The sequence below is a fragment of the Molothrus ater genome, chromosome 23 (genome assembly GCF_012460135.2).
Source record: "Molothrus ater isolate BHLD 08-10-18 breed brown headed cowbird chromosome 23, BPBGC_Mater_1.1, whole genome shotgun sequence".
In the NCBI taxonomy this organism is placed as follows: domain Eukaryota; kingdom Metazoa; phylum Chordata; class Aves; order Passeriformes; family Icteridae; genus Molothrus; species Molothrus ater.
Genome location: NC_050500.2, coordinates 1,024,641 through 1,042,242, shown reverse-complemented (window position 1 = coordinate 1,042,242; position 17,602 = coordinate 1,024,641). Strand labels below are relative to the sequence as shown.

General features: G+C 48.1%; 1 protein-coding gene across 1 annotated transcript; it reads right to left on the bottom strand.

The window, feature by feature from the left end:
• Positions 1–2,138: 2,138 nt before the first annotated feature.
• On the bottom strand, positions 2,139–15,794 carry SLC25A33 (solute carrier family 25 member 33). Its single transcript, XM_036396367.2, has 7 exons — positions 15,623–15,794; positions 9,414–9,593; positions 7,006–7,083; positions 5,897–5,997; positions 5,066–5,132; positions 3,518–3,798; positions 2,139–2,700 (listed from the first exon to the last, which is right to left on the bottom strand). Exons 1-7 carry the CDS (start codon positions 15,670–15,672, stop codon positions 2,498–2,500), a joined length of 960 nt encoding a protein of 319 aa, XP_036252260.1. The 5' UTR covers positions 15,673–15,794; the 3' UTR covers positions 2,139–2,497.
• Between the last annotated feature and the right edge of the window lie 1,808 nt (positions 15,795–17,602).

The window sequence follows — 17,602 nt, the reverse complement described above, 5'->3', positions numbered from 1 at the left end:
ATTAAAGGGAGGCAGGAAGTCTTACAGTGTAAGGACTTGGCTCAGAAATGCTTCCAAAATGAAATCAACCAACACGAGTGGCTCATCATATTGCAGCAACGGTGCGTGTGTGTCATTGTCATTGAACTGTTAATTCATGAACGGAAACAGGCGCAGTCCTGGCGAAGTTGATGGAATCTTTGAGATCACCTCAGAGAGCAGTGGTTTCATCACCTTACTGATAATTAAGCTACAAAGGGTCTAGTAATGAAGCCTTTACCTAACTTCCATGGAAATGACTTTCTGTAGAAGATAGAGAAAGAACAGTGAGAAATTCCTTTAGATTGACTTTGACAAGCAGAGGAAGGTTGTTGGTTATTTTTAAATGCAGGTATCGTTTTGGAAAAAGCTACTTCAAATTCTTCCCTCTGGTAATAGGCTTATTCCATACTCAGTGACATCAATGGGATTGCTCACAGAGCATCACCTAAAAATGGTAACTCTTTACAGGGTTTAAGGAATCAAGGGCCAGTGAATTTTAAAAATTCTATTAGAGAGAGGAAGGAAAAAGGATTTAATTATACTAATTCAGAAACTCTATTATCTCCCAATATAGCTTATTAACCCCTGATCAAATTAAGACTAATTCTGTCTGGATTGGTAGCAAAGCTTAAAGGACAAAACCAAAAATCCCGCAGAATTCCTGATTTCCCATCAGATTTTAGGCAAAACAAAAATTTGCTCACTTTCTCTTGCTTTCTCTCTTACCAAATCCCAGACTTCTCAAAAGGCCTGGAGTTCCCTCCCCTCATTCTCAGAAGACATCAGCAGTCTACACATTTGACTAACGTTTTAGAAGAGAGCTAGTGCACTGGAAGTATACAGAAATGCTAATTTAGGAAAGAAAATCTCAGAAAATATTTGAGAGTAGCAGCACAAGTGTCCTAGTTCTCAAAAATAGAAACACTGTTTTACAGTTTTATCTCCTATACAGAGTCTGAAGCTTCTGCTGCTCATCATCTCCATAAAAAAAAGCCATGTCAATTTTTACTCAGCTGTTTCCTATTTTAGCTTAGGAGGAACGTGAGAAGTTATTTCCAGGACATAATAGAAATCAGTAATTTTTTGCAGTTTTGCCTCATAATGAGGTACACACACACTCTACTCTCTCTGCACTAAGCTCCTACATCACACTGATGTCAAACCTGACCTCTAGTACCAGTCATCAGCTGGGCTCTATGGGAACAAATAGCAAGGTTGGAATCCAGTTTTCAGCCCATCCCATTTCTACCACCAAACCCCACCTGAAGCTCCAGCTGCTCAAAGGCTCCCACTCCCCCAGGCAGTCTCCCATCTCTGCTGGGAGCAGTCCCTGCACTCAGAGCTGCCCACAGCTCTGGTTCCACTCCAGGACTCAGCAGCTGCTCACACCATGAGCAGCTCGTGGTTGTCACTGCAGGGAAGGCCAAAGCTGGGCTCAGATGCTGCAGGGTTTGTCTCAGCTGCCAAAGCAAATGGCACTCATGAACAGCAGGCAGAGTGAGGCCAAAGCAAAACCCCTGCCTACATGAGAGTTGTAAAATGTTATCCTGCACCAGCACTAGTAATTCATGTGCCACACTTCAGTCACAAGGTGCTGCTGCAATACAAGGGGGGGGAGACTTAAAATGAAAGCATATTCCAATGTTTCTGAAAGAACTAATCTCAAGTATGCAGGATATTTGATTTATAAGTGAAAGGTAAGAAAAAAATCTTTCTCTCATGGAACTCTCACAGAGCAGCCAGGCCACAGTCACTGACTGTCCTTGTGCTCTCAGGCCTGCACCAAAGCCAGGTCTAAAAGCCAGGACAGTTCTGTTCATCCCCACTACCATAGCCATGTATCCCCAGTGCACAGGGGACACAGAACTGTAATTGCATTCTTGCTAAAAGCCTCCCACCATCATATTGCCAGTGCAAGTGGCTTTTCTAAGAGATTCTGGTGTGCACAGTTCATACCCTCAAAACAGAGAAACACCCCAGGGTGTTCACACAGCAGTGAACGATGCACCCTGAAAAAAAACAGAATTACTCAAACTTATTTGGGTACTTAGGCTATTACAGTGCTCAAAAGCAATATGACCCAGTTGTAAGAAGGCAGTTTCAAATGTCCAAGCCAGTTCTCCTGTTTTAATACAGTTTTAATGAACATCAGTCCAAGAGATCACTTGATAGTATGAGGTACATTCCTTGACCACATATGGCTGTGCTTAAGGAAAAGGACAAACATATAATTAAATTAAATACTGTCATTTAATTTAGTAGTAGTTTAATTATCAAGTTAAAAAAAAATTATAATTAACTATTAACATTAATGACTTGAGACCTTTTAGAAAGCATGAGTCCAAAAGGAAATATCCACAGATGGTCACAGACTTGTAGTGTTTCCACCAGCACTGCCACCTGCAACAGTCTCTTAAAGGACTATTTGTTCAGTAAAGAAATTGGTCTTCAGTCTGTAACAGGAACCTTGGCTCTGCTACTTTGCGTAGTCTTCCAAGAGGTACACGATCAGCTCGTAGGTGGACAGGACGATGGCTGTGTTTGGGATCTGCCTGATCAGCTGGGCAAAGAGTCCTCTGTAGAAGGCCAGGTAGCCCTCCTCCCGTGCCACCAGCCGTGCTGTCTGCAGGAAAGCCTTGTACTTGGTGCCCTCCTCCCGCAGGCGCGTCCGGATCACCTCTGCACACAGAACACAGCCACAGTCACCGAGAGAAACCTGCCAGCACCAGCAGAGCTCCTGTGGGCAAACCCCAGGGACAGGGAGACAGGGAAACCTCTGCACCAGCTGGCACAGCCAGCCAGGGAACCCTGGGCACACCGCCCTCCAGGCAGGAGGGAGTTAAAGGGGAGTTCACTAGGGAACCCTGGGCACACCGCCCTCCAGGCAGGAGGGAGTTAAAGGGGAGTTCACCAGGGAACCCTGGGCACACCGCCCTCCAGGCAGGCAGGAGGGAGAGTTAGAGAGGAGTTCACCAGGGAACCTGGACACACCACCCTTCAGGCAAGAGGGAGAGTTAAAGAGGAGTTCTCTTTCATGTGGAATAAATGAATGGTTGACTCATTGAAGCTAATACAGCTCTAAATGCTTTACTGATGCTCACGTAATCAATATTGCTCCTTCTACACAACCATGTCATTCACATCTATCCAAAGAGACTAACACTGTTCAGTGCCCAAGTGCTTCCCACAGCCTGACCACAGAATCCCAGAGGCTGTGGGTACTTACCCAGCTGAGGCTACTAGTGAGAACAGAAACATTAGGCAATCAGTTTTTGGTGGCTTTTGAGTTGTTTTTGAACCAGCAAGTCCCAATCACCAAGCACATGTCTCACTAGGAACAGTGGGACCAGCACTGAAAATGCCAGTGCAGAAGCCACAGTAACATGGATTTGGCCCTTCAAACAGCCAAGGGTTTTACAGCTCTAGACCCTGCATTTGTCTCAGATTCCAGGCAACAGCTGTTGTAGAGCACTCACGAATGGAAGGGTTAACATACCATGAGGATAAGCAATACAGGAGGCACAGCCCTTGGAAACAGCAGCAGCAACCATCAGTCCAAAGAAGCTTGTCGAGGTCCTCTCGGTCCCATTAGAGGAAGGGGGCAGCTGGACTTCCTTTAAGTGCTTTTTTAAACTTTCATAAATAGCAAAGCAGATAATGGTCTCAGAAATCCCTGCATAGGAGGCAGTCAGGCCCCTATAGAAACCACGGACACCTTCTGTCTGGTAAACATATCTAGCACACTGCAAAGCATTCATTGGTTTGGAGCCCCTCACTCTACAAAACAAACAGAACAGAACATATCATGAGTCAGGAAAAATAATTAGTATTAAGAAAAAAACCCTTATCGCTTTCAATACTTTTTATAGCTATGGAAATGGTTCTCTAAGTTTTACTCCAAAATTCTCCTAGGAAAGCTGCACAGAGCAGGACTACAATGTTAAGAGTGCACACTTGGCTTTGCTACTTCACTAATATATACTCATATTTCCTTCAGCTCAGGTTCAATCTAGTCTGTCACAGTTCACACCAAGGCCTTAAAAGACAATAAGCACTGAAGACACACAGCTTTGTGTCAAACTGGTGATTCCATTTAAAGCCATCTTCAGCAGGCCAAGAGCAGAAGTCCTGCTGCATGAGACATGATCCTTCATTTTAAGAGGCAGCACTCAGTTCAGAGGTGCCACCCTGCAAAGTGCTGGAATTAAGTCTTATAAATTATTTATAAAGTTGTCGTGCCTCATAAGATCCTTTTAATCTGACCTAGCATGTCCTTGCAGGAAGGAATTTCCATTCTAAGCAGTCAGGTTATTAGCAGAGTCCCTTATTGCTTTGATATCCACCACTGACCGTGAAGCATTCAACTAAAAGAAATTGCTGTCAAATTCCCTCTGTCTTCTGGATGTGTGGTTAACAGTAACATGATGCAAAAGAACATTAAACCACTGCAGCAGATCCTTGTTGCTTGTAGGCAGTTATATGAAATAAACTGCTGTGTGTTCATCCCAGTTTGAAGGCAGCACCCTTTACAGCCTCCTGAGTACCCCACCTGTCTGACCTGGGGCCAGTGCAGGTGATGCTGCCCAAAGGGACACAGACTTCACCCTCCTGCTCAGCCTCCCACTTAGCTCTCATGGCCCTTCCACAGCTTCTACCACTGCTGTACCACAACCTTCTGTCCTCATCAACACATTTATCCTCATCTTCATCCCCAGAGGATTCTGTAAGCAACACAGAGAAATAATGCTATGCTAAACTAAAGATTTACAGTGAAACCACAGGCTGAACCTAACCCAGCACTCAAGGCAACTCCCACATCCTTCTCAATAGTTTCTGTGCACCAAACTGAAGAAAGACACACAGAACATGAACCTTTAGTCTGACCACACAGAAACATGGCTTGAAAGGTGGAACTGAGAGTTAGGGAAAAACTGGGCAAGACCTATCAAAATACAAAGAGCCATGAGTAAAACCATGATGGTTCAGTTTTCCAGAGGCTGCTGTGGCCACCCAGAGGCTCCCATTCCCCCCCTCAGTCACTCACTTCCGTTCCAGCTGCATTCTTGTTTTCACCATCCATATAGGGTTCATCAGGGAATTTGTGATAAAGGCTGAAAAAACACGACCACAAGTGCAGCTGAAGCCAGGCCATTGGATTGCCATGAACCTTACACCCTGTGCAGAGACACTTTCAAAAGCCACACAGGTGCACAGCTTCCAATTTCATGTTAAAATTCAGGAGGCATCAACTCATGGATTCTTCCTTTTTGCACCTATTTTGTGTGTCATGCTCCTAAGGGCTGTTGCAGACAAGATCCCTGCCTTACTGGCTGCATTTGGAATTCCAGCTCAAAGGAAACCCGTGGGGACACAAACCTGAACTGGACTCGTGTTCCCCAGGGCTGTAGGTGGTGCCATTGAGCTGCTCATTAACAGAACCCACCCCTAATTAAGAGCTTACTTAGGGAATGATTATTTTTAGTGACCACTCTGGTGACTGATGATTGAACTGGGGGAGCTCTTCTGCAGTATTTTTCCTACAAGAACAAACTATTTTTCCCAGCCTGATAGGAAAAATACAACATGCTGAAACCATTTGGCAAAAGCAGTATCAGAAGTTTAATGGTGTTTACGAATATTTTTTCCTTGCATTAAGAGAGATGACCAGAGCATTGCAGTAGGAAAAAACATCCTAAATTAGTAAACAACAATCTAGAAATATTTCTGTGCTGAACAGAAAACCAGCTCCTCTGTAGACAAGGCCAGCTAGGAGCTAACAAACTCCTGGGTTTTGGCATGTACCAACCCAGATTAAGGGCACATTTTCAGCACCTACCACACACTGGCCTCTGTTCTAGGAATTACAAACACTCACCTGCAGAACCTGCAGAACAGATGTGCACAATGTTGCTGTTGGGCACAAACATGCTGTTAAACTGCTCTTTGGCTTTGGAGTAGCAGGCAAAATAGACAGCTCTGTGGGGGTAGAACAGAAGAAAAGCATTGTAAAACAGACAATGTCAAAGGAGACAATTACTGCTCTTCTCCCAGCCCCCTGAAAACCACAACTCTCTGAGGAGGCCTCCACATGGCTACTTCCATCTGCATGGACACAGGGGGTTTGTTTTCTCTCTTCCCTTACACTACAGTGCCACAGTTTGACTTGACACCCACAGGGCAGGAATATTTTGCTGTGGGAGGCAGCATGACTGGTTGCATGGAAAAGCAGAGCCCTGCATTCAGAACCCTGCTGCAGAGGTTACCTGTACAGAAACAGCATTCCCTGCTTTTGTGGGGACACCCCACCTACCAGGCAAGAGGCCAGAGGTTCCTTTCTGACTGGAAAACTGGTTCTAACTGGTTCAGTTTCAGGCAGAGAACATCTGCCAGTATCCAAAGTACTAATGAGTTGTATCATTTCCTAGACAGAGAGATCTTCTGCCCTTCCAAGAACAAGACAAACGCTGGTGCTGCTGAGAGAGGGACACACACCCCTTCTGGGGCTGGCTGGGAGCAATGAGACTCCTTCCCCCTCAGCTGCAGTTTTTCATTTGAGAAGAATTTAGGCAAGCAAGGCCCAGAGAGCAACTCCTGTCCCCTGGCATGCAGCTCCCACTCCCTAGGCAGACACTGCTATGGGTCCCAAGGGAAGCAGGACATTAGAATAATGCAATTATTAACCTACAGACTTTTCTGCACTGCTTTCTCTTCCTTTTCAGGCTCAGAAGTGGCTCTTGCAATGATTTGGAACTTAATTATAGTTGGCATTTAAGTGCCTTATTTACTCTGCACCTTCCAGCGTTATAGAAGTGTAAACCAGATTTTTATCAGTGTTTCTTGATGTGTACACTGAGCAGACTGCAGACACAAATCTCAGTTTACAGAAGGGAGAACTTCATGACCTATTATTTTGAATCAGAAATGCACTGCAACATTTGTGTTGGCACCTTAAACATGGCTTTTAGCAATAGTTTAACTATTTACCTTGATGGTGCAACTCCAACCAAGTTTGGACCCAGCCCTCGGAAGAGTGACCTTGGTCCTTCTTTTTCCAGAATTGACCTTAAAACAAAAAACAAACAGGGAGGGAGAAGACAGTATTTGAGTTAAAAGTTAGTTTCTTGTTCTCTTGGGCAGAGAGCCAAAATAGCTGCACAAAAGCAAAGACTATGACTTGTGGAGCTGTTAGATTTTAATCTACATGATATACTTCAAAATAAGTGGAATTATATACTGAGTAAAAACCACTGTACCATAAAATTCAGTGCTCTACAGGCAAATGGGTGTCAAATGGCATGAGGTTGTAATTTCCATTCTTTGAAAGCTGTCAGGAATTGAATGAAAGTTTCATGGAGAAGCCAGTGATAGCTGACTCTGATGAACAAAGAGTATTTTTAGTGTTCTCTGTATCTAAGCTATTCAGAAGTGTGCTTCCCATACAGTCCTGTGCAGAGGAATGGAAAAAGCAACCCTTCTTCCTTTCACAGTTACCTAGGGATGTGCTTTTCCCCCCAGGAAAGCTGAGTGTGGCAATCCCTCTACAAACAATGGGAGTGCACAGTCTGCCACAGCAGCTCTCTTCACCGAGCTCACCCTGGGAAAAGCAGGCAAGAAATTCCAATTCTGGGTGGCTCTGGGCTCTGTGGGTGTGCACTGCACCCTCTGGAGCTGCCAGCCTTTCACAGTTTGCTCTCCAGCCTTTCACAGTTTGCTCTCCAGCCTCTCACAGTTTGCTCTCCAGCCTCTCACAGTTTGCTCTCCAGGTCGCTGGCACTGCTCAGAGTGCTCCCCACAGATTCCAGCCCAACCTCATTTGACAGGAGGAGCTTCTGGAACACTTTTGTTTTCTGCAGCAGAGCTGAACTTTCTGTATAAACTCCAGGGCTGAGTGTTTCCAAGGAGACACATCCACCAACTACTTGTTCTTTGTCACTTAACAGTCACGACTGCAGCTTCCAGCTGGGCTAACTCATCAGAATCCTAAATGGATTAGACAAAACCAGCCTGCCCTTCTGGAGTGCTTTCTATCAGCAGCAGCCTGAGCCTGCCCTCTGGGTACCTGTTTTCCTTCTATTTACAGCAGTCAAGGCCTTTCATACTTAACACCTTTAGCTCTCTCAGAGCAATTTTACTGGCAGGGCTCCTTCCTTAGCTATACAATTTTCCCAAACCATGTCCAAGTCATGTCCAGTTTGGCAATGATCAGGACTGAGAAAGGGCTGAAAGGGTAAAAGCAAGAGACTGAACTTCACTTCTTTCTTCAAACATTTGTATTTTCTCAGGTCATTATCAATAGCATTATCTGCTCCTCACAGATGCTGCCTGCAAGGGAATGACAGCAGATATACTTTGCTTTCACTTCTCAAGCATCTAAAGTAATCAAGTTGAAAGCTTGGCAATACACATAGCTAAGCAATTCCTGAAGTGAAATTAAATCAAGATCCCAGTCACCAAACTTAATGAGCTTAATAAATATATTAAAAGGCTGACCCATTTTAAACCATTTCTTCTCTCTCTAAAAATAAAAAGACAATCCCAGAAAAGGATGGGCCCAGAGGATGAATTAAGATCTTTCTGCCTCAAAAGTTTTCACTTTCTTTAGTTACAGCTGCCTAAAGTCCAGTGCTGCAATGTGAAAAGACAGCAAAGGAAAGGGCATTAAAATCAAAGCAACTGGCACTGCCTCATGCATTCAGTCACGAATTGCTCTAGACTCACCTCTGAGTAGACAAAGAAATGTTTGGCAGGGGAGAGCAGGCTGTTTACAATACAGAAACTCAAGTCCCAGAATGACTCCAGCCAGAGAGCTCTGCAGAGAATTTGAATTAGCACTCCAGTGTTATATAACTGTGCAGCTTCTCCCCAGGCAGCCTGCCAGGCGTGCTGGCCTTACATAAAATCATTCAGCTCGCACTGCTGGGCAGTATTTTCCTTGGCACTCCTGCCACCTGATCTCAGCAGGACCTCTGCATCACCCTGGGCTGCCCAAGCAGCCAAACAAACTCAATCCTTCTGCAGGAGGGCTGACCATAAATCCATGGTGCTTTGCTATTAACATACAGGAGCTGAGATTGTCATAGATGCTGGTGGAACTTTGAGCAGCTGTTTGATAATTTCACATTTCCTCTTCTTTATGAGCACACATCTGAAAGGGAGCAGCTAGAGCATCAAACATTGCAGTCTGAACCACTCAAGGTTTTTAGCAGAGACCAAGACAGGTACAGCCAGGACTGATGCATTACAATGATCAGCAAAGACAGCAGCTAACAGCAGAGGAGAGCTCAGTAAGCAGCCACAGCTGAGAAGGCTAAAGCCCCCAGGACCCCCACAGGACATTATGTTTTAGTGAAGTGGAACTGGGAATGGTGAACGGGAGGAGGAGCAGCACTCACTTGAGAACACTGAAGAGCCCAGGGGACACAGATGTTGGCCTGACCATTCCTTCCCCACTGATGGTCCCCAGCTGCACCTGGGGGTAGTAGACAGTCCTGAAGGCCAGCTTTGAAGACTGAAGCCTCGTCTTTATCACCTCTAAGGGACAGGTAAAGATGGCTCCAACTGTTCCTCCACACCTGCAAAGTACAATTCAAAGAGAAGGCAGAATGTGACAGGGGTTGTTGCAGGGATGTGCAGAAGCACAGCACAGAAATGAGGTCTGAAGGCTGCTCTGGTTATTGCACGCTGGACAAACAGGCAGCTCTGGCACCAGGCAGGGCAGACTGTGCCCATGCCCTGGCGGAGGGACCTGGGTAGGGATGGGACTGGTAAACACAAAGGTGATTCCAACACCAACAAACATCCCTGACTGCCCACGGGGTCAGGGGACCAGTGGCTGCTCCCACGTCCTGCCAGGACCTGGGAGCTCTGCCTGTAAAAACTTCCATGGCATCCATCTCTCAGAGGCTGCTGTCCTAAAACAGACACAGCCTTGCATGGATTTTTCTTATGGGAAGCAGGAAGCTGCCAGAGGAGAACAAGCCACTGGGGATTAGGACACTACAGAATGAAAAAAATAACAAAATTCTTCACCATTTCAGTACTTACAATTAAAGAACTGCCTTCAGAAGTAGCAAGTATCAAAACTACACTAGGCCAGGCACTTTTAAAAACAATGGATATCAACTTTTAGGGGGGAAGGAGGGAAGGAAGCAGCAAGGATGAGAAGGAGGGTTTGCAAACAGAATAACAGGGCAGAAAGGCTCCTGAAGAACAGACCTCCCATACTCTGATAACAGAGGGACAAAAATGAAATATTATACACACATGACCCTATAACAGGCATATATTCATCTTAATACAATCAGACTGAGCCTCAAAAAAAAGCACATTGGGCAAGAATATAAAGTGTATGAGTCCTAATTTTAATTTTTATCAGTGATCTGGAAAGTGACTGGTCAAACTCTTTCTCTCTCTGCTGCTGTTCCTCTTAGGTAATTGAATGTTCCTTCTGGCACACTTCATGATTAAACATAATGCTGAGGTTGGCTAAAAGGTAATACATCTACATTTTATTGCTCAAACACACTGGGATTTAGGAAGACTTCAGTAAATATTTTGGGTTTCTTGCAAGGGTATTTACTACAGCTGAACCGGCGAGGAAATATTTCCTTTGCTTGCACAAGTGTCAAAGCATGTGATTGCTTCAGAAACCTGTGTTTATGACTTTCCTTAGAAAACACCAGGGGTCAACAACTTAAATCTCTGTGATGTTCACGTGAAATTGCGATTTTGGTAGTTTTCCATGAAAGGGAGATGAATTTTAAAAAATAACTGTACCCTTTTTCTTGTGTACAAAGCCCCACATTGCATGCACTAATTTGGGAACAGAGATCCACAGAAGGCCATTGATAAAGGCATTAGTGGGTATTTTCTAAAGCCCCTTCCAGACATAACTACCTTACTAGGAGAATCTTTTTTTAAACACAGGGAGAGGGCAATGAAAGAATGGCAGAAAGATCCAAGCTGTGGATGCACACCAGTCCGTGAATGCAGCTTATTTTGCCTGCTGAACCAGTGTGTTTTATATGAACAGAGACCATTCTCTGCCAGAGCCCCAGAGGTGCATTAACAGCGTGGCCACCCAGGCTGTGCAGCCACAGAGCTCCAGGTTCTTCAGCAGGCTCCGAAGAACAGCCCAGACAGACCCCAGGGAGCACAACTTCCTCACCACAGCTTTCAGGTTCTGCAAGATTCTGTCCAAGTACAAGCCCAAACTGTCCTTTTCAAATGCAAATGCACCCACCAGAAGAAACTGCTCTCATGGAGACTGGTAATGTGATTTAACAGCATTGTTCAGTTCCTCTTCCTTGCTGAGAGGGATGGAAACCTAAACTAGGGACAATCCACCCGTGCACAGTGACAGACACTGAAAGAAAGAGCTTTGCCTTCATCCCTCTGAGAGCTTTTGAATGTTGACTGAAGTCACTGAGCTGATCATGAACTCAGCACACAGCAGCTGGAATTGTGTCATCTGGCTCTGAAACACCCAGACCTTATCAGCCTCTGATTATTGTGTGTACTGAAGGAGGGCTTGGAGCTGAGCCCTCTGTGGCTCCACACAGCTCAGGAGGAAATGGCTTCAGCTCATCCTTCTCTCTTTGGTCGGGTGCCTCTCGCCCTTTTCTGAAATGACATTTCAAGGGAAAGAGGCCCATCAGCAATGGCTTCTCCAGCAAAACCTTTCCTGCTCCCACAGCTCAGACATTACCCGGGACAGAAGGTGTTTCAGGGTCCCCCCCACTGCTGCCTTTCCAACTGTGTCTATCCAATACAGACACACATATGTGCAATTAACTCCTGACTAATCAACAGGCTCCAGAGCAACTGCAAGTCTGGGGAACCTCGTCAAGGTGATTGGATTGCCTTAATTCCCAACTCCTCTATCTACCAATGCTCCACTACTGTGTCTTCAGTCCTCAGTCCCCATTTATTTCACATTAAACAATGCTTGGACAGTAACAAGTCATAAATTCATAACCTGAAACTTTATTTTCTCTTTCAGAACTACCAACTGCTCAGTCTAGTGACTCCTTGCCCCACAATTTTTTAGCCTCTCTGGCATATTCTCTCCCACATCAGCTGTCTTCTTGCCTTCCTAGCCCACTCCTTGCCTTTCAGCCTTTTAGTCTGATAATCCAGTTAATCTATGCAGCCTTTAATATTTGAGTACTTCTGCTAATGCATATATAATCCTCTGATACCCAGCATGACAAGTTAGTATCTGCAACACCAGTTTTAACAGCTCAGAGTTTATGTTGTCAGTGGAACATTTAAGAAAAAAAAAAAACCCTTATCTAACAGCAATTCTCAGAGTGTCACCAGGGTGCACACATTATGTCCCAAATAGAAACACACTGCAGATAGTTCAGGTAAGGACTTTGATGTATTGGGCAGTTTTTTTCAGATGAGATGATTTTCCTTTGCATGGGATTCCCACACATCATCCCCTGGGAAGATGCCTGAAAAACAACAAACACACTGTGCACAGAAGAAACACTTTGTATTCCTAGGGTGTCCCAAATGCCTACAAACAACCTCAGCTGCATAAACAGCCACAGACCCTGAAACATTCAGGGGTATGAAGCAGGATAAATTTGATTTGGGAAAATGGTGAGCTGCAATCAAGGCAAAACCTCCAAGCCTTCACACTGTGAGTCAGGGTTTTTTGCTGCATCAGTGCAGCACAACAGCTCCAGAGATGTTAATGCAGGGTTCACTGCACAAGCCTCTTGCAAAAATCCTCAAACAGTGCCTAAATCTGTCCTTGGTGAACAGCACAGAAACCCCCTGGAAACAAAACACCACAGCAGAGTGTTTTCAACAGGTCAGACATGGCGATACAGAATGCACTCCCTATTAACAGCTGAAGAAAAATCATTTACTTCCATAAAGAGAGCAACGTTTAAAAATCATGCAGAGGACACACACATCAGAATCCAATTCCCATTTTTCTCCTGCTGCCAGGTTTCTATCTGTACAGAGTCCACCCCCAAAGTACCAATGACCTGCATTTGAAACAAACTCTCAGCACCCACTAGCACAGCTGATAGAGATGCCAAGAATCTTAATTAAGGCTTACTTCATCAGTCCTAGATTTAATTACTGAGCAATATTCTTAATACAAATATCAAGCCAACCTGAATGTTAAAGGAAGTCCTGCAGAACAAAGTCCTTCCAGCAGAGCACCACTGACTCCACCAAGGTCACAAAGATGATGGAGCTGCCTGGTTACAGCAATCACAGCTCAGAACCAGCCTGACACATTTGGCTTGTATCTGATATTATATTGATTTTCTAAAACATGCCACATGCTCTCTGACACGCACACCTGAAACAGCAAAGCAGGTTCCACCTTTGATATTTCATTACTGCATCATCCAAACTGTGAACAAAACAAGCCTCTGCATTCTCAGATGCTAAAGAAACTGAGTTTCAGAGCAATACAGACTGTTCCTAATGCTTTAATGCTATTAACCATTCAATCAGTTTCCACCTAATCACGTTGTTTCCAGGTGTAGCTATTCCTGTGCTCCTTGAGCTGCCATACTGTTAATGAGGTAGGGAATGCACAGGAGCCTGAACCAGGAGCAGGGTGGGACAGTCAATCCCAGCACAACTCCCAGTCCTGGACCACACAAACATCTTCAGGTGAACACTGCTCCTCTCCACTTCACAGGTGGAAACATCTCCCAAACTGTTTGTCAGCATCAGCACATTGCTGAACACTCCCACGTCTTAGGAAATCTCTGGAGTAAGCAGCATTCCTCCAGCTGGGAAGGCAACATTGAGTCCAGCTTTTCCCAAACAAAAACAAGCAACGACTGCACCAACTTCAGCAGGGAAGCAGGAGCCCTGAGCTGTAAACACCCTCGTGTCTGTTGTGCAACTGGGGCATCACTGTCCCTGCTGCCCCTGAACGCCCCCAGCCCTCAGAGCCACACTCCCACCACAGCCCCACCAGGACTATTGGCTTGCTGTTGCTGCTGGAAGCCTGGAAAGGAACTAACAGAAACTAAAGGGCCAACGAGTCTGTCTGCCTGAATAACCTGGTTAATAGGAAACCATCTATTTCAACAGGCTGGAGAGCACTGTGCAACACTCAGGTGCATTTCATCACTCGCAGCCTCTGAAGTGCCAAACATTCTATTCTGGCCCCTCAGACTATCTAAGGCTGGCCTGCCTGCTTTGTGCAAACACAGAGATAGGAATCACTTTTTAATCTGACACCACAGCCCATCCCCACCTTCCCAGAAAACCATCACAATATCAACAATGCCTCTATCAAAATTATTTCAAGTGAATGGGTTCCTTTTACTTTCTCTGCATAAACCACTTCACAACTGAACAGAGTACTGGGATCCCTGCAGAAGGCAGGGGTACAATAAATCACCAAGGAAGATGCTGGCTTCCCAGAACTAGATTAAAACACTGATGAGTTTAAAATTCCTATTTATTTATAGTCTGAGGAGTTACATGAGGACAGCAGGAGCTCTGGATGGGCGCTGTTACTATCCAAACAAATTCCACGAGTACACCCAGGTCCAGCTTCTGTCCCAGGTTCCAGGTACTGCTCTGATGTAAGTGGGGGAGGCAGAGGGGACAGAGCATTCAGGCCAGCAGAAGGGCAGTGTCTCTGAAAAACTCAAGATTTGTTTGGTTTAATATTATATCAAATAAACCTTTTACTCCAGGGACATGTCAGAGGAAACAGAAGTATCCTGTTAAGCAACAGAAAAACCAATGATCTACTATCAGATACATTTAAGCTAACAACAGGTTTCATGTTGGCTTCCTAATTACTGTCAGCTGACAAGCACTAAGGAATAGTCTATTACTTAGATAATTAAGCTGTTAAAAAACTGAAATAAAGTATTTCTGACAAGGCCAAAAGTGCACTTAATCTGCACAACAGATGATTAAAACCTAATTTACGCCGTACAATTATCTTCCTAGACTACTATTAAAACAACTGCAATAATTTAATTTTCGAAGCGTTTCTGGTTGGTGGTTTATGGGTTAGGGCTGTTACTTTTAGCATTTAACACAACAAACCCAATACAAGTCCTTGAAGCAAGAACAGAAGTGGGTGCCACGCCAGGTCATTCACCCACAAGTGCCAGCACCTTCTCCACCCCTGTTCCCCTCCTGTGCCCCTGCTGGAGCTCCTGCAGGCCGGAGTGACCCCGGGATGGCTGGGCAGAACTCGCCCCGCTCTGCAGCACGGAGCTGCGGCCCGGCCGTGGGGAACCGGGCCGTGGGCATCCCCCGGCCGTGGGGAACCGGGCCGTGGGCATCCCCCGGCCGTGGGCACTGGGGCCGGCATCCCCCGGCCCGGCCCGCACGTACCGGGTCATTCACCGACCGGGCCGGGCTTTGTCACCGAGCACCGCCACGTGTGGCGACAGCGCGGCCCGGGAGCGCCCGGGGGTCGGCAACGGGGGCGGGAAAGGCCCCGCTCGCCTCCTGCAGGGAACGGAGCGACGGCTGAGGGCAGCGGCCCCGGCCCGGCCCGGCCCCGGTGCCCCGGGCACAGCGGGTCCCGGCCCGTGTTCGTAGCCCGGGCACAGCGAGTCCCGGCCCTGCCCCGGTGCCCCGCACTCACCCCCCGGCGAAGAGGTGCAGCAAGGTGTTCTCCTGCGGGCCGCCCGCCATGGCGGTGATGAGGACGATGAGGATGAGGATGAGGATGATGAAGGGCAGGGCGGTGCCGGCTCCCGGTGTCACCGCCGGGCCGCGCGCCGAACGGGCCGCGCGCGCGTGACGCCGCCGGGGGGGCGCGGCCGGCGGCCGCGCGTGACGTCACTGCAGGGAGACACCGCCCCCTCCTTGACGTCACGGGGTAGCCGAAGACGAAAATAAAATCATTTTAGGGATCATCCAATCCCAAACCTGCCGCGAATGTTTAGGGACGAGGTGCAGGTTACTGGGAGGTGTTACAGCGCCGGTAGAGCAGCTGCAGGCTTTGTGTGGGGCGCGCTGTGGATAAAGAACACCCGGTCAGCGGGGAGGCGCCACACCAGGCCAGCTCCACGCGGCTCACTGTGAGATTTTCACCAAAACGGTCCCTTTTCCACCAAAACTGACCCTTTTCCACCCAAAGCGGTCCCTTTATTACCAAAACGGTCCCTTTTCCACCAAAACTGTCCGTTTTCCACCAAAACGGTCCCTTTTCCACCAAAACGGTCCCTTTTCCACCAAAACGGTCCCTTTTCCACGAAAATGGTTCATTTTCCACCAAAACGTTCCCTTTTCCACATAAACGGTCTCTTTTCCACACAAACTATCCCTTTTCCACCCAAGCGGTCCCATTTCCACCCAATCCGTCCCTTTCCCGCCGGGTTCTGCCGCAGCGCCCTCTGCCGCGCTGTCCCGGCCGTGTCCCGGTACCGCGGTGACCGCAGCGCCGCTCCGGCACCGAGCCCGAGCCGCGGGTGAGCAGAGCTCCGGGGATGGGTCAGCTATCGGTCAGCTCTCCCGCCCCATGGCCGGCAGCACACTGGAAGCAATGCCAGACCCTGATCTGATTGTCCCGCTGAGCCCACGGAGCAGTGTGACACGCCGGGTCCGCACCGGGGCTGGCCCGGGTGTGCTCCCAGCCGCTCCCTGCCCGAGCACCGCTTCACAGAGAGCAGCAGCAGTTACTGAGCCCTGGGGCACCTGCCCTGCACCGGCCGGGCTCCTTCCTGCAGCGCGGCTCCGGCCCGGTTAAAGCGGCTCCGGCCCGGTCAGCGCGGCTCCGGCCCGGTCAGCGCGGCTCCGGCCCGGTTAGAGCGGCTCCGGCCCGGTCAGAGGGGCTCCGGCCCGGTCAGAGCGGCTCCGGCCCGGTCAGCGCGGCTCCGGCCCGGTCAGCGCGGCTCCGGCCCGGTCAGCGCGGCTCCGGCCCGGTTAGAGCGGCTCCGGCCCGGTCAGAGCGGCTCCGGCCCGGTTAGAGCGGCTCCGGCCCGGTCAGAGCGGCTCCGGCCCGGTTAGAGCGGCTCCGGCCCGGTCAGAGCGGCTCCAGCCCAGTTAAAGCGGCTCCGGCCCGGTCAGAGCGGCTCCGGCCCGGTCAGCGCGGCTCCGGCCCGGTCAGCGCGGCTCCAGCCCGGTTAGAGCGGCTCCGGCCCGGTTAAAGCGGCTCCGGCCCAGTTTGCAGGGCTCCGGCCCGGTTAGCACGGCTGCGCCGGGTGCTGCACACATTCCCCAGGCACAGCGCTCCTCACCGGGCTGCAGGACAGGATCCTCGGCAGGATGCTGGGCAGGATGCTGGGCAGGATGCTCGGCAGCTCCTTCCCCAGCAGAGAGCACTGCAGGAGCAGCGTTCGCAGCAGAACCGCCCGGGAGCTGCAGGGGTTGGGCACAGAATTGATCTTGGGCAGCCTGGCTGTACCTTTGCCTGGAAATGCCTAAATGACTCTGAAGGTGCTCTCTTGTGGCTCCTGTTCCCCCTCACCAAACACGTCTGCAAGGAGAGATCAGCTCTAAAAAGCTCAGATTTCTCTGAAGCCATGGCACACAAAGCCATTGCACTCTTTGTTTGAGCCAGACAGCAAAAGTTCTCCCAGCTTCCTGGGCATCATCACCTTGATTTTCCTTGTCCTTGGCC